This window comes from Podarcis pityusensis (genome assembly GCF_964106645.2).
Source record: "Podarcis pityusensis genome assembly, chromosome: 9".
In the NCBI taxonomy this organism is placed as follows: Eukaryota; Metazoa; Chordata; class Lepidosauria; order Squamata; family Lacertidae; genus Podarcis; species Podarcis pityusensis.
The window spans coordinates 2,537,502-2,562,850 of record NC_138034.1 but is presented as its reverse complement, the minus strand read 5'-3'; the positions used below and the strand labels follow the sequence as shown (position 1 = coordinate 2,562,850).

The window sequence follows — 25,349 nt, the reverse complement described above, 5'->3', positions numbered from 1 at the left end:
TCATAATTTCCTCCCAGTTTTACAGCAGATGGAGAAGGATTAATATTTAAATGTTTTGATGTCTAGTGAAAGTGACAGCATTTTCTATGCATGGCAAGAATTGTTATCTCCTTGAACGTATGCCATATCCAACCTGCACACAAAATATAGCCATTTGTCAAAAAAGAAAAAGAAAAAGAAAAAATTGGCCAGCTTACCATACAAAACAAACATATGAAAAGAGTGTGCAACGGCAGAGGTGTTCAGAAGACACAGACGCCCTGGATTTGTTCAATGAATGTTTGAGGGCAGCAGTAAGATCACGTGGGCCCTTCCACGTTGACACATGACTCTTGGCCATGCATGCAGCACCAGCATGAAGAGGGCAGAATTCCACCTTCCTTCTGAATGCACAGCCTTCCATGTGTGGTCACTCACTGCAGACAAGCATGGCTTGCAGGCATGTTCCAAATGCCATCTCAAGAATTCACTGAATGCAACAGGGAATTGTTTTGCATAGCCCTGATGTTGCTTTGCTTTTTTAATTGATGGCTTCCGATGATGAAATGAGCGGTCTTGAAAGCTCTGCCATTTTCCATTTGGAATAAACATTGCTATATAGAATAGTGCGTAGGGCTTTAGGTTATCAGCTTTATATGCTAAAAACTAAGTGTAACATTTCACAGTGAATATTTTAACATAGCTCTCTTGCAAATCTAAATTTAGCAACAGCAGTTAGATAATATATATAAGCAGCCACAATCCAGCAGAGTTAAGTGTGCCTTGAACAGTGGTGTTTTGCATCACCAGGAAACTGTATTAATATGCTCCATCATTTCTCTACATTTCTGCCTTTGGTGCAGTTTCCCTTTCTTATAACCAAATGAGCACTGAAATTGACCTGATGTTAAAATTGCTATTACTGTTACGGCAGGCCAAGCTAATTTCCTTGAACCTTTCCCATGCTAGATGGTTTCTGAAAGAAAACACAGACTCTGCTGATTTTGCTGTAAGAAATGAATCTGCAGCCACAGATCAAATAGGTAAGTAACTGCTGTTAAGACAGAAGTTGTAATAGTTCTGATGAGTTGTGACAAGAACGGAAATGAGAAAACTCCATTTTGTGCCTTGCAGTTCGAAAGCACCTTAAAGTGCAAATAGATAAATAGGTCCCGCTCTGGCGGGAAGGTAAACGGCGTTTCTGTGCGCTGCTCTGGTTTACCAGAAGTGGCTTAGTCATGCTGGGCACATGACCCAGAAGCTGCACGCCGGCTCCCTCGGCCAATAAAGCGAGATGAGCGCCACAACCCCAGAGTCGGCCACGACTGGACCTAATGGTCAGGGGTCCCTTTACCTTTATGAGGTAGGGAAAAACCCCACAGAACCATAGCCAATCCATCTGCTGGTAAAAAAAAATTCTCTCAGGCCTTGAGAATCAGCAACCAGCTGTGCCCATAGCAATGCTGGAGGTGGGATTCCCCTGTAAAAGGAGACTATACTACAGAAGAAAGCGGTGGGTGGGGAGAGCAGACTGACCCAGGAAGTCTCAATCAGCTCCACTCCCAGGCGCTGCCCAGAGAAGCCAGAGCCCTGTCTCTGATTGGTTCCCTGGTTTGGGAAGCCCCTTCCCCACAGCCAGGCAAACCATATGGGGAAAGACTGTGGTCCCTCCTAGCACTGTGTGCTGCTGCAAACTGGACTCGCTGGTAAGTTGGGAATTTATACTGACAAAAACGGAATGGCAGACAAAATTATCTGAGTATGTTGAGATGGCAAGATTGACAGGGAAAGCTAGGAATCAAGAAGATCAACAATTTAACAGAGAATGGGATAAATACAGACGATATTTAAAAGATCACTGTAAACATGTAAAATCTTTGGCAGGCTTTGAATGACTCCTGCAATGTGATATAATTCTTGGACGTATTGGATAACTGCAAAATAGATGCTGTTTAATATGTAGTTGATATAGAAATGTAGAGAGCCCAGGTTGGGAAGGAGGGAAGTCTCAATACAGGAATAAATTTACCTTATTCCCAACGTTTTTTTACTTCTGTTATTTACACTACTGATTTATATAGTTTTGTTGTCTGTCTGTCCTCTATCATTGCTTGGTTCTCCCCCTTCCACTTCTTCTCATAGCAACCCTCAGGTTTTGAGGTACTATTGTCCAAGTCACACAGTGAGCTTCAAGGCTGAACTGGCCCTAACCAGTCCTAGGCTGTGTCGTGATTCAGATAGGGACATGATCCACCTGCTCTCAGCAGCCAGAAACACCATAACCAGACACTGGAGAGACCTGTCAGGAGTAAGCATGGACCAATGGTACCAAATAGTATGGGAAACAGCCCTACTAGAAAAATTAACTAATAAACTGAAACTGACACGGGGACAAACAGAAGAAGACGCCTTCACCCCGGTATGGCTCCCCTTTATCACATACACAGCCCAACAGGACAATGACAAGAATCCACCAACAGCATACAAATCAATATGGCTAACCTGATCCAAAACACCCACCCACCTCACTCACACACGAAAACAAAGATCACCACAGCCAATCACAAGCAAACAACCACACCCTGGGCCAACCCCAACCTCTCTCACCACCAAAGGAACACAAGTGAACAACACAAGCAACGCTGACACCAAACTCTACATACATTAAGCATAATAGAAACACCGCCACCCGACCCCACCCCCATCCATCTTCCCTCTCTCCACCCCCCTTTCTTTTTTCTTTTTTTCTTCTTCTCCCCCTAATGCCTCAACAATTGAAACGGATTTGTAAAAATGTTACATTAAAAAAAAATACGAGGCACTACACTTCTGTAAAACAAGAAAATCCTTAATAAAATATTTTTTTTTAAAAAAAGATAGGGACATGGATCTCACAAATGGGTCATTCAGATCCAATATTATTGGGGCCTGATTAATACATGAGGGTCCACACGCTCCCATTTTTCACTCTCCATATTAATTGTTATTCCCCTGCTTGCTATCCACATCACTAGAGAAAATATCCTCTGTCTTTTGTTTTATTTATGTTTTGTCCCTCCCCGTCCCTCACTCTCCTCAGGAAAACCTGTTCTTTAATGCTGAATCAGAACAAATGGCAATTTGGGTTTTCTGCAGTTTGCCATTTGACATTTTCTGGAGGTTGCCATTTGGGTTTTCGCGGGGAAAGCACGGGGGGGGGGGCACGAGTGCTCAGACAAGGAGCTTTAAAGCGAGAAACATGGCATGAAAGGAAGTCTGGACAAGCTCTAAGTTTCTAGCATTAAACCGCAGCTTGCTTGGCTTTTAAACAATATATTTGCACAATTCTGATTTAAGAGAATTCTGCAGGATTTGTAAGAATTAAAACAATTTGAGGCTTCTTAGTTCTCTGAATAGGGTGCGTGCATGTGCCAAATGTCCTGTAAAATCAGACAATTCCTCTCTCCCAGCCATCTCCAAACAACACCTAACTTAGAACAGCTCAGGAACATTGTGCTGCTGAGAATGGGGAGGGGAATCAAATCACTTAGATCATATAGGAAGATGAGCAGGTGAATGAATCCTGGGTGTGTTAGCTGACATTTTGGGGTCTTTTAATAGTGTTGCCTAAGTAGATACGGGAACAAAGTTGACTTCTGGGTTTGTTGGAGGGTCTGGTCTCTGTGTTTTTATCTCTGATATATGGCCTGTTGTTGCTGGTGTGAGTAACTACTTTAGTCCACATTGGGGCAGGGGGATCCCTACTTATCATTACTGTGAGTCCCTTCTCACCACCTGCAAATGCTGCTATTTGCTGTAACTGAGAATGGCTGTGCTGATACTAGAGTGGCTGGGGAAACCCAGGCAGGTGGGCAGGGTATAAATAAATTATTATTATTATTATTATTATTATTAGTCACCCGTAGCATCCAATTATGGCATGCAGCAAGTCCCACTCAACCCAACTGAATCACCTCTTTCCTCTTTGTTACATCAAAATCTATTTACTCTTATTTCTCATGTGACTTGTAATACTAAAAGTAATGATATTGACAACATATTGCCTTGATACCTTATTTTAAATAAGTTACTGTATTTCCCAATTCTTTGTTATTCAGCCACAGGATTTTCTGTAGCAATTGTTAGCCACGAAAGTGCTGTGCCTGAGGAAATTGGCTTCCAGAAAGGAGACAGAATTGAAATTATTGGCTACTTTATGAAATGCATGAAGTGGTTTGTGGGAAGACATGCCCCTACTGGCCAAGTTGGTTTTGTGCAGAGTAGCCATGTCAAACCTGATGACTTCGAAACGACTGCAGCAGAGTAAGTACTATGGATGACCATAAAGCCAGGCAGTTACTCTATCCACCAACAAATTCCACTTTTAGGAATGTTTCTACTGCTGTGCATTGGAGGTCATGAATGCACATCTTTTACTCCAAATTTGGGCATTAGAACATAGAACTCAAAAGCTTTCTAGCTAACTATATTGCAGTAGACACAGGGATATTCTGTTCTCCAGTTATACTTACTGCTCTCAAAGGCTAGAAGTGACTTCCATTCGTGGGCGTAGCCAGGATTTATGTTAGTGGGGAGCAGGCTTCATGTTGGGGGGGCAGAACCTCAGTTAGTTAAGTATGTTTATTGATTTACTTGATTTGGGGGGAGCAGCTGCCCCTCTGCCCCCCCCCGGCTATGCCCACTAGGTATGTTTACTTGAGGAAAACTAGAGAGAATTTTGGAATAATAGCTATTTCCAAGTGGCAGTTGAGACTGGAAGCCTTCAAGCACAGAACTGACAGGTTAGCTCAAAGCAGTGCAGTATGCGAGATGCAGGATCATTATCCCTGGCTTTGGTTTTGGTGCTCTTGTTGCATGCTTAGGGCTTCCACAGCCAAAACAGCATCTTCAAGACCCAGCGCAACACTCTGCCCCATTCACTTTCTTCCTTTCTGACAGCCTCTACTTTCTGAAGGCCAAATGTATAAGTTTTTCCCCCTTGTTTGACTGCTCCTCTTGTTCATAGCCAAGGACAGATTAAGGTAGTTGAGGGCTCAGGCACCCTTCCCAAAATAGCCTCCCCCAGGAACACATGAAACAAGCAACCACAAAATAAGTATTGTAGTATCTTTCACAGTTTCACAAGTCCCAGCAAACCCTCCCCCATTTATTTTTATTTTTTGCCAACCTTGACATGCAAAAATAAGACACTCTGAGCATGTGCAATTTCACGTTTTAAACACCCTAAATTCATCATTGTGTTTGCTCACTTCCTGCCTTTCGGTTTGGGGGCGGCTCAGGGGCGGCTTAAACGACCCCCGTGGGCCTCAGGTTGCCTACCTCTGTCCTAACTCCTCTGTGTCGTGTGCTTCCTTCAGACCACCATGCCTGGCTTTCTTTGAAGAGGAGCATTCTATTTCTGCAGAAGAAACTGCCCTTTTGGAAGAAAATGTGGTGAATCTCTTGGGACAAACATCACATTATAACATTTGCAATTTATATCAATTAGGTAAGCAACTCCAGTGTTGTGTTCTTATCTGCATGTCCACACCTTTCATTTTGTGCTGTGGAATATCCAATAAAATGCCAATGTGGAATATCCAGTAATATTGTTTAAGTCTCACTGAGCTCAGAACAACTTAACTGTAACAACTTTCAGATTCAATAACTTGAGTTATTCTGGAGAAAGCTAAAGTCTATTACAGCTAACCCCAAAAAATTATTTTTCGCAAAACATCCAAGTATAAAGACAAAAACCATCCATATTCCAATTAATATACAATAAGGATAAAATCCTCATTAAATATAAAAACTGCTGTCTCCTGGCTTTGACCTTTCAGCCTTCCTAGTGGCTTCTTTTTGCAAAAATATCACATCAAACAACATGCAGAATCCAATGATTTCATTTTCATTACAGCAGCTGTTAAGACTTAAAATCATGAGCAAGTTGTTCAGAATTCATATTCTGCCTTGCTCCTGTTCCTTCAGCACACCACAAATGAATTACAATTTCTGCTGGCTTCATTCTGTGAAATTTCAGATTCTTATTTACAAAATATATGCAATAGGGCTATTGTGATCCAGGGTTGTGCTGAATACACCAGAAAATGACCAGGTGGATTTAATGAAAAGGATTGTGTTCACATTGCATATTTTGTGTAGTTCCATCCTCTGCAATAACTACAGCGATGGGGTGGCTTAAATGTTTTTCCTTCTATTATCAGATGGCCAGGAAGATTTTGAATTGGAGAAATCTACCGAGCGAGGTAAAAGGGCAAAGCAGAGGGATTATCAATATGTGCATCTCCCCACACCCCGACCTTTTCAAAGTGCAAACAGCTGCATTGGACTGTGGAAAAGGCCCTGCAGGAAGCAGTTCAAGCCTTTCCTGGTGCCCTTTCCCTGACTGGAATCCTGTCCGCTCTTTCCTCTGTCTTCCCTAGTTTGGTCCAATGTTTTTCTTGTAGTTCTTGATATTTCTTCTCGTGCAATGAGATAAATGTATATCAACAATGTTATTCAGTTTACTTTTTCCTCTGAAAAGCAGATTTTGCCGTTCGTTGAGCAGGTGCTGGCTGCTTTGGACCAGACCTGATCTTATTATTTCTGTTGCTATTTTCAGGTGGGATTCAGTTCCATACTGGCAAATTCCAGGTTGTGCCATTGCAGTTGATTGCAATGTCTTACACAACAAGCCACTTCCCCAAAATATCAGACTTCTTGCAAAAAAGAAAGTGACAGAGAAATGCAATGTGACGTTTGAGATAGCACTTGCTTGTATGCAACACCCTCTAGTCTCCCCACAAACCAATCAGAATGAATGCTCATTAAAGAGCAAACATTGTCTAATCTCTCTGCAGACAAATCAGGATAAATGTCCCATAAGCAGGTCTTCTGCTGTAAGTGCTCTGAGAATGTTATTGGATGTTGCTTGTGATTATATATATATATATATATATATATATATATTATATATGAAGTACCTCAGGCCCACATGTACCCTTGCTCTGCTTTGCCTATGGAAGCCCCTCTCTCTCATACATGGTTCATAAACTGACTTCTCACCTGGTAATTAGACCTGGGCATTTATCACAATGAATTATTATGACTTATGTTTCCCTTACTTCCTGCGATTCTCTGTCTTTTGTATTTCAGAGATGTCACATTCCTTCCTTAACAAGCATTCTGGCACAATGAAAGACAATATGGTGCATTCCCTGATGAAAGCGAGAAGCTTACAGTTGCACAGGGAAGAGGTCAAGGATCAGAAAAGGCCATTCTCTGCTTCAGACGAGGAGATGCCTTCTAAATCCCAGGATCCACACTTCTGCATATGCCCAGCTGATGGAGTTTGTGGGCCAGAAATCCTTGATTCCTTACTGTTGTTTCTGAACTGCAAAGGATATGAGAGCAGTTTCAAAAGCATATATGACCTCTCATTTTCCTTTCTTAGCATCCTATTCCATGGCTATGCAAGCGAGGAAGATCTGGTTGATTATTTTGTACTGGCAAGGGAAGCAGCCAAACGAGCAAGTCTGCCAAGGGCTTTGGCGCGACTCTGCTATCTCCTGGGAAGAATGAGTGTCCGGAAGTTCAAGCTTTCTCAAGCTCGGGTTTATTTTGAAGAAGCTTTGGCAACAACACAGGGAGATTTTAGTGACCTCTTCCTTATAGCTTCTCTTTATACAAATCTAACTGGTATCTACCTGAAACAAAAGAACAAGGAAAAGTGTGCTTGCTTTTTTGAAAAGGTTGCTTCTTTGCTTATGGGAATTCCCAGCTATATCAGCAGCACCAGAATGGAATCAGATATTCTGAAGTATGCTTTAAAAAGGGCAGTGCTGAGTCAAAGCAAGTATGCAGAAGCTAGAGCATGCTTCCTGCTAGCAAAGCACTATCTGAACTTTCGCCAGGGTGAAGAAGCCCTGCCATTCCTAGAAAGGCTGCAGCTTCTGAGTAATGCCTTGGGTTTACAAAATGGCTCATTGTCAGTTGATTGCTATTTTAAGCTAGGTCCACTCTACAGTGAGAAGTGTTTGCCCCACCTTGTGCTAAGCTGTGTTAAGGTCGCCTCTTCTTGCAGCTCATGTACTTTGTTGGAGTTATTCAGAAGCATTGACTTAGTATTTAAAAATGCTCCCAAAGTCCATTGTTTGAAAACTGTGGGACAAAGACATCCCTCCCAGACTGCATATTATCTCAGACAAGTACTCCACTTGCTAGAGACCAGCAAAGAACACCCAAAGTTGTGCAGCATGGTTTGTTGCTATCTATCTCTACTATATAGCCACCACAAACAGTACGGAAAAGCAATCGACTACATGGAGAAGGCACTAGATACAAATTCACATTCAAGCAGTGAAGAACTTATTGGTCATTTAGTCTTCCTCAGTTGGCTGTATATTCTCCACCAACAAAACACGGTGGCTCTGGACATTTTAAATGCTGTAGTAGAGTCTACACAGAGCGGTCACCAGCAGTTAGGTATTGTTTATAACATGATTGCCATTGTTTTAAAGAGAATGAATGATACAAAGCAGGCAGCTGAAAGCTACTATAAAGCCCTGAGCATTTCAAGAGAGATGGGAATAGTACATAATCAGGCTGTGGCTTTGGCCAACCTTGGGATTCTTTGTCTGCATTCAGCTGCCAGAAGTCTTGGAGAGCGTTTCTTAATTAAAGCAGTAACACTGTTTTCTGAACTGTCAAGTGTTGAGTGTGGCAGAGATTTTATATACATCCTTCTCAGGCTGGGAAGCTACTATGTCAGTGGAATTTATAAAGATAAAGGGAGATGTTGTTTTGAATGGGCATTTTTGGTAGCAATGGAAGCAAACCATTTGGAAGGTACGTATATTATCTTGCTTTCAAAACTGGGGTAACTTGTATTTCAGGGCCACCGTTGCAGATGCTAAGATGAGAAGTTATCTCTGCACAGGGAAATATGATAAAAGTTGGTTCCCTTATTTCCTTTGTAAACTCATTTGCTACTCTTGAATTAGCTTGTTCATTCTTTGTCATAATTATCAATGGATTTCCCTGTGTCCCTTCCCTCATCCTACTAGAAAAAGCTTCTCAGGACAGAGATTGCTACCTCCAAATTCTTCATTTGTTATAATGAGCTGGAACCAGCAATGGATGTAAATACTAGGGTGAGGTGATAAAAACCGCCACTTTCTATCAAACCCCTAATTAGGGATGGGGAAAGAACCTTCAGAAGTTGGGATTCCTAAGCCAACACCTGGTCCAATCAAGGTGCATTGTGACCTGGATCAGATCATGTCCTTTTCAGAATCTGCAGTCCTGTTGATCTCTTTACGACAGAGACGGCCAAACTTGGCCCTCCAGCTGTTTTGGAACTACAGTTCCCATCATCCCTGACCACTGGTCCTGTTAGCTAGGGATGATGGGAGTTGTAGTCCCAAAACAGCTGGAGGGACTAGTTTGGCCATCACTGCTTCACAAGGTATGTGAGGGCTGCAGCGCTGCCTCCATCTGGTAAAAAAATGTATTTCCTTTTTAACAATTTGGTTATCTAGCCACCCACAGCCTTGAGTGGGGCAGGTGTGTGTGTGTGTGTGTTTTGTTTGTTTGTTGCCATAAACACTGGAAGCGGCCATTTTTTTCTGTACAATTCCCTTTGGGAGTGACAGAATGACAGCTTGCCCATGTATGTGTTGGCCACTTCAGCTGGATGACCAAGATTCTTGGAATGAAAGTAATTATAGATCAGTGGATAAAAAATGCAGCATTTTTTTATTTGTCTAATTCATCAGTCTCAATAAGCCAGGGAGTTCTTTTGTATGAAGCATGAGTTCAGCCTATTAGAAATTACTCCGAGCCTTCAGGAAGTCATGGGCAATCCAAGCCCTATTGCAGTGACCTTACAATAGCAGCGTGGTCCCTTGGAACCAGCATGTTCCATTAAATCATTTGCTCCCTTTTCTTTATAGGGCAGCTCCAGGCCGTTCAGCATCTGTGTCAGTTCTACAGTACGGTTCTTCCAGATGAAGCTCTGTGTGTCGTCTACAATGAGTATCTACTCTCCTTAGTTAGGAAAATATCTGACAAAGTCATGGAGGGACAGATATTGGAAACAATCAGTCAGCTGTATCTATCTTTAGGCACAGAAAGGTAAGAAGAGGCAGTTGGGGAAGCTGATTTGTCTCAAACTGAAAGCTTTTTAGTTACATTGCTAGTTTTATGCCAATGAGCCAGACCCAAAGGTGCCCTTCCGCATGCAAAAGCCACCTTCCGCTCGTGGGAAAGCTGCTTTGCACCTCGTGCTAGAGCTTTATGCAAGAAAACGGAAACTAATGCAAAGAGCTTCTGTTTGGCCTAGAACAGCCTTCACCAGCCTGGCACTGTCCAGAGCTTTTGGACTACAACAGTTTTTGGACTACAATTAGCAGGGGCTAAAAGGAGTTGCAATTCCAAACCTCTGGAGGTCAGCAGGTGGATCTGCCCTAGAGCTTCTGCAGCCTCTTTCTCAAGTGGATATGTAACAGCTGCAACAGACTATCTGTTAGCCCTGTAAAGCTGTTGCACAGAGTGCTTGGATGTTTTATTTTTTGTCTCTTAGTTTTTTGTAGCTTACCCATTTTATTTCATATTATTTTGATGCTCTTAGCTGCAGCAGCACTGAGGTGCAGAGAGGCAGCAACTAAAGATGCCAGTGCAGCCCTGCCACTGGGCCACATTTGGAAAAGAACTTCAGTGCCCTGTTAAGTCAGTCTCAAAGGAGAGGCAAGCGCTACAGGGGCCTGAATCTAGCTTGGATAGAAACTGGAGTCAGAAAACAGTTCCTGACTCCCAGTATGCCAGGCGTTGCTGAACTGCAGCTTCCATGACTTGTGTAGCAAGCACCATTTCTTTCTGTTATTCTGTTTTGGGAAATGGTATGCCATTGATAAGAAGCAAATCCTGTTTCTCATGCCAGAAAATGGAATAATCAGGGTAGAGAGCATGTTTAGGTCTGCAGTCTGTCTCTTAAATAAGTGAATGGCTGCCACGTGGGGGACCACATGCACTCAGACACAACATTGCCACAAGGACAAGCCCCATTCATCACTGCTCCTGGTGGATGGCTTGACCACTACCGACAGGAAGTCATAAGGGAAACTTGCGCAATTGCTTAGCCTTCCCTCCATGCACACAGCCATCCTCAGGGCTGGCCCAGGATGTTTTGGAAGAGAAAATGGCACACACACACACACACAGCCGCCACTGTCCTAGTCTAATGATTGATAAATAGCCACCTGATATTTCATCTTAAGCTTCAAGTAAATTATTAGTTGAAATGTGTTTTTGTTTTATTTGCACCATGAACCGACAGAATTAAAGCAACCAATGGCTATATTATGATGGTCCGCGGTGACTTTGACAATAATAGTATGTGGCAGCTGGAAGAAGCTTCCTTGAAAACAAAGTGGCAAACCGTGTTAGTGGGGGCAGGTGTTTCCTTTCCTTACTCTGAGTGATTTCTTTTAGGGCATACAGATCTGCCCTGGAGTACACTAAAAGAAGCCTTGGGATATTCATTGATCTTCAAGCAAAAGAGAGAGAGGCACAGGCTTGGCTTCAGGCAGGAAAGATATATTACAAATTGAGGCAGAACGAGCTTGTAGATCTTTATATCCAGGTAAGATGAATGATGCCTTGGGAATTGAAGCTGTGATGGGATGCAAGGAGGATGCAAGGATAGCTGGGTTAAGAAGAGATTGCATAGGTTAAAAATACAGTTTAATGTCATCTTTGTCTTCTCTTATTTTACCTCAGTGATAGAACAACTGTCTAACTCAATCTGGAGCATATAAATTAGGAACATGTTAATCTGATTAGAAAGCAAAGGGAGAGAACAAGTGATGCCACATACATGGGGCATGAGTGATCTGCAAAGAGACGTCGTCATACTGAGATATTTGCAAGCTTTTGAAATGCTATGTATGTTTGAGCCTTAGTCCAAGTGGGTGGATGTGCAGCTGTTTTAAAAGGTATCTTCGCATCCTCCCATAAACAAGAGGCAAGTTCTGTGAGATCACCTGTAAAAGTATTGGATAACAGAACAGAGGAAATTGAAGTTTTGGAAGGGGACTCTGGTGTTCAGGTGGGCCTCAGTGACAAGGGGCTCATCCACACTTTCTCTTGCCCTGCCACTTTCCCTCGGGGAAACCTGATGTTTGCCACTGAAATGGAGCAAATGTCACTTGGGTTTTATCCAGATTGACGCTTGTTCCAATTGAGTGCCAAAGAGTGTGTTTCCTGGAGTAAAATGGCAGGACAAAGGCAGAAGTGCTTGGGCCCTTGTTTCCTAGGCATGCGATGAACAGAACTGTGGACAAGACAAGAGTTACTGGCATCACCTCCGATTTGCTAGAGCAGGAGCAGCTGGTGTGGCCAGGTGGTGCCTTGGATACTGGCATTGCTGCCACTTACTTGGGCAGGCCAGGGCAGGATGGCAGCAAGGTTAGGCCTGCATGGGCGCACCAGACCCAATCCGGTGCTCATACTGCTCTGCCCAGGCAAACAGCAATGATGCCGCTGTTGGGCACTGTCCCACCACAGCGACTGCTCCTGCTTTATAGCCTGTTCATGATACGTCACAAAAGAAAGGCTGTATTGAAATACTTGTGGAATTATGTACCACAGGAGTAGCCAGTGTGACACCCTCCGGATGCATCGGTCCTGGCTACAGGCCATTCTGGCTGGGCTGATACTCTCTACCCAATGTAGTGCTTCTGTTTGAAACAGTCACTATTGTTGCTTTAGAGGTCCAAAATTATGAAATCTCTCTCTCCTCCCTCCTCTCTCTAGGTTGCCCAAAATGCTGCTGTGTGTACTCGTGATCCTAATTTGCAAATGGAATTGTTTGAAGCTTCAGGAGACATATTTTTTAATGGAGAATGGGAAAAGGAAAAAGCAGTGCCTTTCTACAGGGTTGGTTTTCTGTTCTCAATCTTTCTTTATTTTTTTTTATAAGATATTTATTGAAGTTTTCAAGGTATTACAAAACACACACACAAAAAAAGAAAATACAAAGTAAAAATATTTAAAAACAATTCCTTCCTTCCATTACTTAACCTTCATTTGCTTAGTTCCAGGACCTCCTCACACCTCCCTTTTTTGTATTTCAGTTCAATTATTTCGTTCAGCAAATCCATCCCCTCTTTATGTATCCTAATCATTAATCATAAAGTATTGTAATTTTGGATTTTTACATATTAATAATCCATTTTTTCATATTCCTTGTAACCTTTCAGCTAAACTTCACTTAGTTTCTATCCAACATCATTCTAGCATTCATTAATTTTACAATATTTCTGTAGATAGTCTTTAAACTTTTTCCAATCTTCCTCCATCGACTCTTCTCCCTGGTCTTGGATTCTGCCAGTCATTTCCGCCAATTCCATATAGTCCATCACCTTCATCTGCCATTCTTCCAAGGTGGGTAGATCTTGTGTCTTCCAATACTTTGCAATGAGTATTCTTGCTGCTGTTGTGGCATACATAAAGAAAGTTCTGTCCTTCTTTGGCACCACTTGGCCTACTATGCCCAAGAGAAAGGCCTCTGGTTTCTTCAAGAAGGTATATTTAAATACCTTTTTCAATTCATTATATATCATCTCCCAGAAAGCCTTAATCTTTGGGCACGTCCACCAAAGGTGAAAGAAAGTACCTTCATTTTCTTTACATTTCCAACATTTATTATCGGGCGCATAGTAAATTTTTGCAAGCTTGACTGGTGTCATGTACCACCTGTATATCATTTTCATAATATTCTCTCTTAGGGCATTACATGCCGTAAATTTCATGCCTGTGGTCCACAACTGTTCCCAGTCAGCAAACATAATGTTATATCCTAGATCTTGTGCCCATTTAATCATAGCAGATTTCACGGTTTCATCCTGAGTATTCCATTTCAACAACAAGTTATACATTTTTGACAAAATCTTAGTATTGGGTTCTAACAATTCTATTTCCAATTTTGATTTTTCCACCTGGAAGCCAATTTTCTTATCCAAATTATATGCCTCCATTATCTGATAATAATGAAGCCAGTCTCGCACTTTATCTTTTAATTTTTCAAAACTCTGCAATTTCAATTTGTCTCCTTCTTGTTCCAAAATTTCCCAATATTTTGGCCATTTGGCCTCCATATTGAGCCTTTTCTGAGCCTTTGCTTCCATCGGTGACAGCCACCTAGGGGTTTTATTTTCCAATAAGTCCTTATATCTTATCCAGACATTTAACAATGCTTTCCTGACAATATGGTTTTTAAATGCTTTATGTGCTTTGACCTTGTCATACCACAAATATGCGTGCCACCCAAAAACATTGTTGAAACCTTCTAAATCCAAAATGTCTGTGTTCTCAAGAAGCAGCCATTCTTTCAACCAGCAGAATGCTGCTGATTCATAATAAAGTTTGAGGTCTGGCAGGGCAAATCCACCTCTATCCTTTGCATCGGTTAATATTTTAAATTTTATTCTGGGCTTTTTGCCCTGCCAGACAAATTTAGAAATGTCTCTCTGCCACTTCTTGAAACAGTCCATTTTGTCCACAATTTGCAATGATTGAAACAAAAATAACATTCTTGGCAATACATTCATCTTTATAACAGCAATTCGACCTAGCAAGGAAAGCTTCAAGTTTGACCGTATCTCTAAATCCTTTTTCACTTCTGACCAACATTTCTCATAATTGTCTTTAAATAGGTTTAAGTTCTTAGCAGTCATGTTAACCCCCAAGTATTTTACTTTCTTAACCAATGTTAAACCTGTCTCCTTCTGAAACCTCTCTTTCTCAATCGGTGTTAAATTTTTCTCAAGCACCTTAGTTTTTAACTTGTTCAGCTTAAATCCTGCCACATGACCAAATTCCTGAATAAATTCTAAAACTCTTTTAGTACTAGATTCTGGCTCCTGTAACGTCAATACTAAATCATCTGCAAAAGCTTTCAGTTTGTACTGTTTAGCTCCGACCTGTATAGCTGTAATCAAGCGGTCCCTTCTAATCATATTTAGCAAAACCTCCAGGACCGAAATGAAAAGCAATGGGGAAATTGGGCAGCCTTGTCGTGTCCCTTTCTCTATCTTAAATTCCTCTGTTACCACATTATTAACTATTAGCTTAGCTTTTTGTTCTGAATATATTGCACTTATACCATTTTCAAACCCTTGACCGACCCCCATCCCCTGAAGATTTTTCTTCATGAAACTCCAAGAAATATTATCAAAGGCTTTCTCCGCATCAACAAAAATTAAAACGGCTTTGGTATTGATATTCACTTGCAACATCTCCAAGATGTCAATTATATTCCTCGTGTTGTCAGACAAGTGTCTACCTGGGAGAAAGCCAGCTTGGTCTTTATGGATCTCTTCTACTAATACTTTTTTTAACCTTTTAGCCAAAATATCTGCAAAAATTTTATAATCCACATTGAGCAGGGATATGGGGCGGTAGTTCTTAAGTTGCGTCTTTTCAGTCTCATTTTTCGGTATTAGTGTAATATAAGCTTCTTTCCACGACTCTGGCGCTTTTTTCCCCTCCAGGATTTCATTACAAACCTCCTTTAGTGGTTGAATTATCCAGTCCTTCAAAGATCTATAGTATTTGGAGGTTAAACCATCTGGCCCTGGAGATTTGCCCAACTGCATGTTCTGGATGGCACCTTCCACCTCCTGTTCTGTTATTTTATAGTTCAACATTAACTTATTTTCTTGGGAGATTTTTTGAAGTCCATTTGTTTTTAAAAATTTGTCTAAATCGCACTCTTTCTGTGGCCCTTGTGTGTATAGCTGTTTAAAGTACCTCTGGAAGCATTTTCTAATTTCCACTGGATTCTGGATGTTCTTTGCTTCCACTTCCAAGTTGGTAATGGTGTTAAGTTTTTGCCTTTTTTTCATTTGCCAAGCTAGCAGTTTTCCACATTTATTAGCCGATTCAAATGTCCTTTGTTTCATCTGTTTAATTTTCCATTCTATTTCCTGATTCATCATCTTCATATATTGAACTTGGTATAACTTTATTTCTCTCAGAATCTCTTGTGATTTTGGTTTCACTCTCAGTTTCTTCTCCCCCTCTTTTATTTTTTTCCAAAATTTTGTCTTTTTTCTCATTTTGGATTCTCTTCTTTATTGCATTCTGTTGAATTAGAAACCCTCTCATAACTGCCTTACTTGCGTCCCAGATTACTCTTTTTTCAATGGTAGTGTTCATATTTATCTCAAAATAGTCTCTCAAGGTTTTTTGGGCCTTCTTGGTAACTTCTTGATCTCTAAACAGGGTGTCATTCATCCTCCATCTGAAGGAGCCGATAGGTGTTAATTTCATCTCCATTTTCACAGCATTATGGTCGGAGCAGGTTTTAGGGCAAATTTCCACTTTTCGAGTTTTAGGTGCCAGTCCTCTAGCAATCCAAATTTGGTCAATTCTTGTCCATGTCATTTTGGCTTCAGAGAAAAAGGTTCCCTCCCTAGCCAGGGGGTTCTTTATTCTCCAAATGTCAATCAAGTCCATATTGTCAGTCATCTCTAAAAAGGTTTTTGGTAGTCTGCTATCTCTGCGACTTGTCCATGTTTGTGGATACCACTCTATTCATGTCTCCCATCATTATAATGTTGTAATCCATATAGTCCAGCAATGTCTCATGCAACTTCTTAAAAAATTCAGATTTCCCCTCATTTGGAGCATATACTCCTATTATCAGAAATTTTTCTCCTTGTGTTTGAATTTCAATTGCCACATATCTTCCTTGATCATCTTTAAAAATAAATTTGGGTGATAGGCTCTCTTTCACGTAAATTACAACTCCTCTCTTTATCCGATGAAATAAACTCCTGGCCCAATCTTTTATTAATCAATACTTTCCTATGGAGCCGTATCACATGTGTTTCCTGCAAACAAATCAAGTCCAATTGTTCCTTTTTCAATAAATGAAAGATTTTTTTCCTTTTCTCCGGGGAGTTAAGTCCATGAATATGCCAACTTAATAGTTGCAGGGACATGGTGTTATTTATTTTACTTTTCCTCCAACTGCACCAAGTAATTGTTCTTGTTCTGTTGGTGGTATCACCTTCTCTAACTTGTCCAGTCCCAAAGGCAGTGATACTATGTCCTGTATTCCTGGTTTTAAAGCTCTTGGCTCTTTTTCAGTTTCTTTTTGCAGATCTTCTTTGTAATCTTTCAGAAATGTTTCTTTATGTTCCACTGATCTTATTTTAAACTTTTTCCCTTTAAAAGTAAAAGATAGGCCTTGAGGGAATTCCCACCTGAAGATGATTCTGTTTGCTCTTAGCAGGGCCACCAAGTCTCCGTAGTTAGACCTGAGATCCAAAAGATGTTTAGGGATGTCCTTAAATATCTCCACTTTTGATTCCTTTATTTCCAAGGTCTTCTGGAAGTGCAAGCTCAATATTCTGTCTCTCTTCTCTCTTGATCGGAGGGTAATCAAACAGTCTCTCACCCTGTTCTTTCTCCCCCCTCTTCCAAGTCTAAAGGCACTTAGTATCTTGAAGTCTAACTTGTCTGGCTCTAGGTCCCAAAAGTCAGCAAATTCCTGCGTAAGAAAGTCACTCAGGTTATCTTTCTCAAGTTCAGGTACAGCCCTGATCCTTAGATTTGTCTGTTTTTCTTTCAATTCGATCATAGACAGCGATGACTTATGATCCTCCAGCTGCCTACATATCGGTGGAATCTTTTCCTCTATCTTTTCCTCTACAGCCAATGCTTTTTGCTTGGCCTCTTCAGCTGTTTTTCGATTCCTGCAGCAGTTTCTCAATAGATTCTGTATTTGAGTTCACCTTCTGCCCCAAGTTGTTGATGCTTGTTGTATTTTGATCAATTTTAGTTGTCGCTTCAGCCACTTGTTTACTCAACTTTTCCAAAGATTCAAAAATTTTATCTAAGGCTGAAGATAAGCCCCCTTCAGCTGCCATTCCTTTAGGGGCCACCTGGGCTGAGTCTTCCCCTGGTGGGGCAGGAAGGCTGGGTGCTGACGGTCTACACTGCTGCTGTCTAATTTTACCAGATCTTGTTGTTTTTTCCTGAGTCGAGTCTGCCATAACACTTTATCTAAGAATCAAGGTCGGTCCCACGAGCTTGTTTATGGTGGAAAATTCCCCTTTAGTATAGCCAATTTAAAGTGGAAAATTCCCTGGCCAGTTGTAGCAATTTCAAATTCCTCTAGGGGGACACAGTAGCAGTTCCAAATTATAGCAATAAAATAGCTATTCCAACTCTCAAAGATCCCCCCCTTTAGTCGAAAAAGGCAACAGTTTCAAATCCAGTGAAGCTTTTCAGAATCAAATTATCCCTCTTGCAGAGCTAACTGTCAAAAAGTTGCATTATCTTTTGACAGCGCGTTTCCCAATACGGCAATTTCAATGTCCCTTGACAGTCCGTTCCTGGGCATTAAGTGATGGTCTTAGTTCACTGTCTCTCTTCTTTTGCGGGCAACAAATACTTCCCCTTCTCCCTCCCCTCTCCCCGCACCGCAGGGAGGGAGTTCTCTTTTTATTGATGCGGGATTTAAGTCTTTTTCAACGCAGTTTCAAGCTCTTTGCTTTGACAGTCTTTGCTTTGATCTATTTACATAAAAGGAAGGCGGACTTCCTGTTTACACCTTCCCGCTTCGGTGCCAAATTAGCCCTTTTTCCCCTAAGTTCCCCGATCTTCGGACTTAACCTACTCACGGGTAGTTGTTTCTTAGCCGAATTGTCACAGGAAAAAGGTCGGCGCTCTCCGGCAACAGCTGTGCGGCTTCACTCCACGGAAGAAGCAGTTGACTCTCAGCACCGCGCCAGACTCCCCGCTCCGCTCCGGAACTCTTTCCAGGGTTCCCTCGCAAATTGGGGGGGGGCGCTAAGGGTGCCCGCTGAGTCCCACGGTCACAGGCTTCACCCGCCTGTGATTTTCGAAGGGGTCCCCGCTTCGCCGTAGCGGCAAGACCCGATTTCCGCGGAGCTATTCTCTCGAGACTAGAGGGAATCTGCCATTGCCGATGGCGCCGCCTCCGGAAGTCTTCTGTTCTCAATCTTTCTAACTCTGCTCCTGGTCAGAGGGACGAGGCTGCGGTTGTGACCCATATGAGATAATGCTGTGTGATATGTGATAATGCTTTGTGAAAACACATTTTCCAGTAACTCTTTAAACAGTTTTTGGTGTGTTTTTTTGTACTCCTTTTAGGACAAGGCTCTACCACTTGCTATTAAGATGAAGAACAGCAACGCTGAGCTCCGACTCTTCAACAAACTGGTGGGATTGCTGTTAACTCTAAAGGTGTACGATGAATGTCTGGGGTATGCACAAACAGCATTAATGCTCAGTGTCAATTTAGGTAAGGAGAATATATGGAAAACTCTATAGAAGTCTTTTAAAAGTCACTTGGGGCCTATTCAGACATACATATACACCGCTGCCTTCCGCATTGCTTAAAAATTGACAATTCAACAATGTATGAACTAGCTGTTGAAAAGCATGTTGAAGGGGTACTAATCTTCTATTTGTGGATGATGACCCATTTAGAGACTGCCTCTCCCCCATATGAGTCCACCCATCAGCTGAGCTCATCTTTGAGGACTGTAATTCATGTTCTGTAAGCTCATGACATTGGAGCATTTGCAGCAAGCAGTAAGGCCTTCTCTGCAGCTGCCATGATGTCATGGAAGGATTTCCAGAAGGAAAGTGTGCACTTCTTCCTCCTGAACTCTAGGAGTCAGACATTTTTGTGGTGGTCCGGCTGTTATACCACTGCTGGTTGTTGTTTCTGTGATAGGCTTTCAACTAATTGTGCTTCTAAATTTGTTGTATGCTACCTTGAAGTTAATGGGCATTATCCAGCAAAGTAGTTTCATGCAAGGATTTCTGTGCATGCAACAAAACTTCATCTCCCCAGATCTGCTCTAGAGGGTTGAGGGAAAATCCAGAAAAGATTTGGAGGCATGTGAGAGACAGGGAGGGGAAGCTGTGTTGTGCCACCAGAAGTCATTGCGCTAATGGATCTACTTGGTTGGTTTACCACCCAATTACAATAGGTCAGTTGGAATATTTGTTGTTGTTTAGTCGTTTAGTCGTGACCCCATGGACCAGAGCACGCCAGGCACTCCTGTCTTCCACTGCCTCCCGCAGTTTGGTCAAACTCATGCTGATAGCTTCGAGAACACTGTCCATCTTTCCCAACATCTCCATCTTTCCCAACATCAGGGTCTTTTCCAGGGAGTTTTCTCTTATGAGGTGGCCAGAGTCCTGGAGCCTCAGCTTCAGGATCTGTCCTTCCAGTGAGCACTCAGGGCTGATTTCCTTAAGGATGGAGAGGTTTGATCTTCTTGCAGTCTATGGGACTCAGCATATGAAAGTTGGAATATATTAAATTCAAAACATGCAAATCAATAAACGAGGTTGCATATTCATCACTTTGTGACTGCATGTGTAAACCAGCCCTTATATTTCTCTGAAAGGTTTCTATGTCCCATGATGTGAACACAATCTGTGTGCTATCTTTATTCCTTTACACTAGAACAGATGTTCCTCCTCTTGCTACAACAGGGTTAAAGAACTTGAGGTCTACAAGGAAAACTGAGCAATCCTCAAGTGACCTTGTGCTTTTAATTTAGTGTTTACCCAGTTTTGCATAGTTGGATATTAATCTTTAGCTACAATGTTTGTGGACTACCCTATAACAGAATATGCACCTCAGCTGGGCTGCTCCGTGCAAGGAGCAAGGGAGCAGGAAAGTGGGTGGGGGAGAGAATATTGAGGGGCCTGTTCCCCCAGAATAAAATAATTGGAGGGGCCCAAGGGACCCCGGCCCCGTTGGTTCCTATGGATATGACTCTTGCCCTTTTAATGGCTGGAATGGAGCTGGCTGCACATTCAGAGCTGTCTGTACACACATGCATGTCTCCATCTAGCCAAGCAAGACACATTAACAGAATCCAAGGACACGTTGCAGACAGGAATGGGAACGCCCATAGGCAGGGCCAGTGAGGGGTCTGGCCTGGGGGGAGTTGGGAGGCATCATTTGGCCCCCAAACTTCAGGTTCCCAATCCTTGTTTTGGGGCCGTCTCAGGCTGTTATTGTATTTATAAAGGAGAAAGATATTGCTTGCCTCATTTCAAAGGGGCTTCATGTAGCAAGTGGAATTAGCCCAGGAAGCAAGAATGACCTTCTCTTTTGATTCCCAGTAGCAGTTTCCATCTTGGGATTACGTGTGTCTTTTAATCAAACTAGTAGTGAAAGGGGAACTTATAGGTGTACAAGGAACACATGCCTATATGTGATATTGGTGCATCTCTCTCTTAGTGTGCACAGCTGGACAGATTAAAAAGATTCCCTTCTTCTGTCCTAAATGCACCCAAAAGGGGGCAAACAGATGGTGCAGGTTTACTTCACAAATGCAGACTTTGAACCCTGCAAGGGGAAAAAGATGTATGTACTGGTGGCTGGGGAAAGCTGAAAATGGTTAGCAGGAAAATAGTTAACCAGCCTCTTCTCATCTAAGACTCAAAACACTCTTTTATGAAGATGACAGAGAAGGGATCAACAGGCCACAGTTTGACCTTGGATGTTTGAATGCCAGTCCACTGAAAAACTTGTGTGTTAATACGATATTTAAGTTCTACCTGTAATGGCCCCTTCACACATGCACATGTGGAGCATGTATGTGTGAATCTGACCCAAGTCATTCATCGATGCATACAGTGCTGTGCTTGTTTGTTTTAACTCCTCTTTCGATTTCCACACTGTACTGATTCTTTTGCTTACCTCATTAGGGAATCTGTTAAATGAAAGGATAGCCTATCACCGGCTGGCTGTTATCTACCATCATCTAGGGCAAGTTGAACTCACTGAGCACTTCTTCTTAAAAGCCTTGTCTCTCTGCTCCTCACCTCTTGAGTTTGATGAGGAAGCCCTATACTATGTAAAAGTGTACCTTGTTCTTGGAGACATTACATTCTATGACTTAAAGGTGAGACACTTGGATGGAATTGATATATGAATATGGAAAATATTTTTGCATGCTCTGGATTAAGTAACAGGACCGAGATTATACAGCCTTGCCATGACTAGGTGGGTTGGATTCCAGTATTCCAAGTCAAAAATGTCTTACGAGGTGCTGCCTTAGTAATGGTTTGTCAGTTTGCTTGCTGGTGTGAAATGAATTGGACTATTTAATTCCCTGTTCAGATGATTGGTGGGTGAAAGGTTAGTGTACGCTCCCACCGCTGGCTTCTGTTTCTGTCTTCCAAACATTTGTCACTTTTTTCCAAGACCTTGGGCATATTGATTGAGTCCCACGAGGAAGCTTCTGGAACAAAGTGGGCAAGTTGTACCTTTCAGTCCAATGATGTTCTGCCCCAAGTTCAAATTTGTAGAAACACATTTTAAAAAGGGAAACAAGCAGTTTGGGGATTTTGTTTGTAGCCACTTTGTTTTGGTTGTTGAGGATTGGGGTGCTGTCTTGCTCTCAAAGATGATGAATCGGGATGAGAGAGGAGAGTGGGGTGGCCTTGGTTTTAGTCATATTGCTGGGTTTTGCTTAAGATAAAAGACAATGTTTTCATAATGTTGAGTTTCTGAGCTGTTCCATAATTTTATGGAGCAGATCAGATTCAACACCAAGTATGACTTAGTCAGATACCGCCCTGTCACTAAATACAGCAGGAAATATAACAGGGAGAGGCATGAAGTTTAAAGTGTCTGGAAGTCTTTGTGTCCACTAGGGCATCAGTGTGTGCATGGGTTGCAGTTTCTGTGTGCACGTTCATGTGCCTTTATGACCACATGAATGTAGTCATTTTTATGGCTCCAAAATCTATTTTGATTCTGAGGTCCATTGTGGGCATGAACCTGGGTATTTGTTTACCTGTTCTGGAGAACCTTTAGAAAAATACTATATTGCTTCCTTTATTGGAGAAAATCCAAATTTAGTGAGATAAATTACAGGCTGCTACTTGGATGACGAGGCCATAAAGCAAAACAAAAATAGGCACAACAACTCACCCTCTATGAATTGGAGTGACTAGAGTTATAAATGGCAAAAATAATTGTCACACTTCACAACAAGTAGCAATTTTGCTGCCTGCAAGGTGTGATGGTTATTCTTAGGTATTATATAGAATATTTGTAAATGGTTGTTTGTATGAGGCTCATATCTTGCTGCCCTGTTTCAGGACCCTTTTGATGCTGCTGGATACTATAACTTGGCCCTTGCAGCTGCCATGGACTTGGGCAACAAAAAGGCTCAACTGAAGATTTACACAAGACTTGCGATAATTTACCACAACTTCCTGGTGGACCGAGAGAAGTCTCTCTACTTCTACCAAAAGGCAAGAGCCTTCGCCACAGAGCTTAATATTCGCAGAATAAATCTAGCCCCCGATCAACGTCTGAGGGCATCAAGGGAACCGTTGAAAAATGCCAAGTGAGGACGGGGCATGAGGGGACTTTGTGCTGAGGAGATTTTGATTCTCTCTTAGCAAATTGTAACATTCCTTGTGAAATGGTACACGGTGCATAGGGCTCCTGACCTGAATGCCGGTACTTGAGCTCCTGCTCTTGCATACAGAAATGTGTTTGCAAATGTGTCTTCTGTCCCCAAATGAGCAGCTGTATGGGCTCCAGTGAAACGAGAGCAAAAGGTTACTGGAGAGCTTTGGCAACAATCCAGCTTACAAGCAGATTTTGGACCGAATTGTTCACATACTCACTGTTGGAAACAGAAGAATCTTAAAATACGATTAACTGAAATAATAAATATACTGGCTGACTCCATCTGTAATTAATTACTATGAATGTTCTGGGATGTGATTGTGAACTATTTGTTTCCAAATGGGGCTCAGGAATAAAAAGTTGTAATATATCCCATTCCCACCTATACCTGAGCTAGTGTCTGAGTGAGCTGAAGACAAGTTGACATGAGACAAATGTAAAATGACAGAATAATGAAGGAGTAAGTGAAGGAGCAAGGCAAATTTTGAGCTGGTGCAGTGGCTCTCTCCACTGCCCAGAGAGGAGGTGCCACCACCGTTTGTTTGTTTGTTTGTTTGTTTGTTTACTGGAAGTGGGTTTGTTGCACAGCAGCACCAAATCTACTTTAATTGCACAACCTACATTTTCCAGTCTGCGGCAAAACTTCACTTACCAAAGAATACCAGTTGGGAGGCAGCTGCAGTGTGCAACGCAGAGCCCCGCTCTCCCCAAGCCAGCCCAAGTACATACACAGAGTTGTACACATTTAGCTAAAAAGGTTTATAACTTCTCTGCCCGCGAGAGGGCACTCTGTGTCTTTAAGACAGGCTGCTGAATGCAAGAGCAAAAAGAAAGTTTGCGCATAACATTAAATGTGTTAAATACGCTTGATAAAACTGGGCTTAGGAAGAGCCGCTTCAAATAACCAGTCTATCTTCCACGAAATGCAGCTGTGTGTCATAAAGAAGAAAGAAAAATCAGGGCAATAGTGTGTGTGTGTGTGTGTGTGTGTGTGTGTGTGTGTGTTTTGTAGGAGTAGGAGCACAAAATAACCTATCGTAGGTGCCAGTGCAAGAACAAGGTTCCATGTGGCTAGGAAGCCTGAGTACACAGAACAAGGAGAGCTGTGGCACAAAGATTTGGGCAGATTAAATTGCACAAGGAAGACAATCAAGCTTCACACTCTACATGATAGATGACAAAGAAGCACTCACAAGAGTGGGAAAAATTATAGAGTATCTTAAAGACCACTGTAGACATCTAAAAATGCTAGCGGGATTATAACACTTATAATGTAATATGATTTAAGTTTAAAGGTAAAGGGACCCCTGACCATTAGGTCCAGTCGTGACCGACTCTGGGGTTGCGGCGCTCATCTCGCTTTATTGGCCAAGGGAGCCGGCGTACAGCTTCCGGGTCATGTGGCCAGCATGATTAAGCTGCTTCTGGCGAACCAGAGCAGCGCACGGAAACGCCGTTTACCTTCCCGCCAGAGTGGTACCTATTTATCTACTTGCACTTTGATGTGCTTTCGAACTACTAGGTTGGCAGGAGCAGGGACCAAGCAACGGGAGCTCACCCCGTCGTGGGGATTCGAACCGCCGACCTTCTGATCGGCAAGTCCTAGGCTCTGTGGTTTAACACAGTTTAAAAAGGATATAAAATGAATTAGAAAAATGTAATTAGATGCAATAGAATGAATAGAAAAATTGGAAACCAAGGGAAGATTGGGGGAAGACAGGAGATTTAATCTCAGATGTGTAAAAATTGAAAATTATTTAAATGTATAAAAACATTGTTAAAAAAACGAAAATAAAATGTTTTAAAAAGACACAAGAAGCACACACAGGACTCTGACCTGCCCAGAAAGCACCCCAAATATTTGTTTGTCAACAAAATGAAAGAGACCATCCTTCACAGG

At 42.0% G+C, this 25,349-nt stretch overlaps 1 protein-coding gene across 7 annotated transcripts in view; it reads left to right on the top strand.

Annotated features, from left to right (window-relative positions):
- SH3TC1 (SH3 domain and tetratricopeptide repeats 1) overlaps positions 1–23,727 on the top strand; it is a 43,508-nt gene extending 19,781 nt beyond the window's left edge. For 6 of the 7 annotated variants that reach the window (XM_081021515.1, XM_081021516.1, XM_081021514.1 and 3 more), the window contains 11 exons: positions 949–1,022; positions 4,077–4,281; positions 5,337–5,467; positions 6,183–6,224; positions 7,114–8,805; positions 9,912–10,092; positions 11,449–11,599; positions 12,772–12,894; positions 19,144–19,294; positions 21,730–21,926; positions 23,131–23,727. In XM_081021515.1, coding sequence (XP_080877641.1) covers positions 949–1,022; positions 4,077–4,281; positions 5,337–5,467; positions 6,183–6,224; positions 7,114–8,805; positions 9,912–10,092; positions 11,449–11,599; positions 12,772–12,894; positions 19,144–19,294; positions 21,730–21,926; positions 23,131–23,385 — 3,202 coding nt within the window. In that variant the 3' untranslated portion in view covers positions 23,386–23,727. Of the gene's footprint in view, positions 1–948; positions 1,023–4,076; positions 4,282–5,336; positions 5,468–6,182; positions 6,225–7,113; positions 8,806–9,911; positions 10,093–11,448; positions 11,600–12,771; positions 12,895–19,143; positions 19,295–21,729; positions 21,927–23,130 lie in introns of those variants that run through there. The other variant, XR_013990659.1, reaches the window with a different exon arrangement.
- The last annotated feature ends 1,622 nt before the right edge of the window (positions 23,728–25,349 follow it).